At 53.3% G+C, this 2027-nt stretch overlaps 1 protein-coding gene across 1 annotated transcript in view; it reads left to right on the forward strand.

Moving 5' to 3' along the window:
* The first annotated feature begins 43 nt into the window (after positions 1 to 43).
* Positions 44 to 2027, forward strand: part of HTR7 (5-hydroxytryptamine receptor 7) — a 44857-nt gene continuing 42873 nt past the window's right edge. Inside the window, exon 1 of the mRNA XM_004701082.2 lies at positions 44 to 680. Within this exon, the coding sequence (XP_004701139.1) occupies positions 127 to 680 (554 nt within the window). The 5' untranslated portion in view covers positions 44 to 126. The remainder of the gene's footprint in view (positions 681 to 2027) is intronic.

The following is a 2027-nucleotide window of genomic DNA, read 5'->3' on the forward strand; positions in this document are numbered from 1 at the left end:
CGACGAGCGCGCGCCCCCTGGCTCGTCCGCGCAGAGCAGTACAGACGAGGTGAAGCCCCCGGGACGCCAGTCAGTGCGCGCTAGGCTGGGGAGCTGGCTGGTTGGGCAGGAGCTCTTAGTCAGAATATGGACGTTAACACCAGCGGTCCTCCGGACCTCTTGGGGCACTTTGAGTCTTTACTCCGACCCGAAGGGGGACAAGGGCTATCAGATCTGATGCCCGACGGTGGCACCGAGCCTCCCTCCAGCTCCTGGTCCCCGCAACTGATGCACGATTCAACCGAAGTGGCGACGACGTCCAGCCCGACGTCCACCTGGGACGGGGCTACGGACAATGCCTCGGGCTGCGTGGTGGAACAGGTCAACTTCGGCCAAGCCGAGAAAGTTCTGATCGGTTCGGTCCTGACGCTGATCACCCTGCTGACCATCGCCGGCAACTGCCTGGTGGTCATCTCGGTGTGCTTCGTCAAGAAGCTCCGCCAGCCCTCCAACTACCTGATCGTGTCCCTGGCTCTGGCCGACCTCTCGGTCGCCTTGGCCGTCATGCCGTTTGTTAGTATCACCGACCTCATAGGGGGAAAGTGGATCTTTGGCCACTTCTTCTGCAATGTCTTCATCGCCATGGACGTGATGTGCTGCACTGCCTCGATCATGACTCTGTGCGTGATCAGCATCGACAGGTAAGGACCGGGCCGCCCCGTCCCGGGGTCGGGCTGGAGATGTGCGGGCTGCTCAGCCCGGCGCGCTCGCCTTGCCCGGGAGTCTCACGCCAGCCCTTCGCCGGCAGGTTGAAGGGCTGCGCGGAAAACATCAGCCCCGACCCCCTTCCCGACCCCAGCTAACTTCAGGGACCGCGTAGCCTCGAAACTGGGGCGCTCCCAATGTGCCGATTGACTGTAGTGGGGATTGGAAGACCAAAGTTAGAGTGTTTTAGCCTTAGCAGATCCAGCAGGGGGTTCCTTGGCTTATTTTTCGTAAGGAAAGGATGTGATACTCTCTCGGCTTGCTGGGAGCCTGAAAGAGTCTTTTTCTTTTTTTCTTCCCCCTTACTTTAGGAAATGAGACGGGAAAGCCACTTTGCGTTTCCAATTGTAGGGCTCATCCTTCCTCAAGCCAAGGAAAAGAGCTAGGGATGGAGCGCGAATTGGGGTGAGGGTGGGTGGGGTGGGTGGATATGTCTTAAACGCTTAATTCTTAGCATTGCCAATTCCTAATCTCATTCTTTCAAAAGTTTGGTTTTGGGGGCTTGGCAATGCCGTTCGTATCCTACAGAATAGAATCTTTCTCAATGTCTGAATGGTTGGATCGTAGCCTTTCATATTTTTTTCGGGAACCTTCTCTTGAAAACTCCCCCACTGGGGTAACTGAAAGAGAGGCTGGCCATTTCTCAGAGATGGCTGGGGGAAAAAATCCCTGCCTGGTCAGATAGGAGTAGGAGCACCACCACCCCCGCCCCCATTGCTTCAGATTCTAGGATTACAGACATCTGCAGTGGAGCTAGTCTTCGGCCCTAGAGATATTTGTGCCATGGACCACTTGAAGTCTGGTCCTGATGCGCTTTTGGCCACAGGATGACTTTTCACTGCTTCCCTTATAATGGAAATATGAAGCCTAATGGTCACACTCAGGATTCTGCAGGTGTTTTTAAAAGCCTCTTTTCTCACAGGACGGATTGTATTTAATGACACAGAGAAAGGGTTGCTTATTTTCTCAGCGGACCTACAGACTCTTTAAATGTGTTGACCTGCCAATATAGGAGAAAAAATTGGTGCCCCCACACTTAAAAATTAGTTTTCCTCACAGGATGATGGTCTAGCACAAAAAAATGAGGGTTTTTCCTCCTCTTCATAAACATGGCTATTTGTGATGTATTGATATCTAACATGTTCTTTCATTTTACAGCTTGACCATGGGTTATAAGTACTAAGTAAGGGGAAATGAAGGAAAGGGGCCATTTTTCTAGAGGGGAGGGGGCGATAGGAGGAGGAGGGGAGCAGGGAGGGAGAAGAAGGAGAGGGAGGAGGAGG

The sequence above is a fragment of the Echinops telfairi genome, unplaced genomic scaffold, assembly GCF_000313985.2.
Source record: "Echinops telfairi isolate 266 unplaced genomic scaffold, ASM31398v2 ScPeMD7_70;HRSCAF=299, whole genome shotgun sequence".
Lineage (NCBI taxonomy): Eukaryota > Metazoa > Chordata > Mammalia > Afrosoricida > Tenrecidae > Echinops > Echinops telfairi.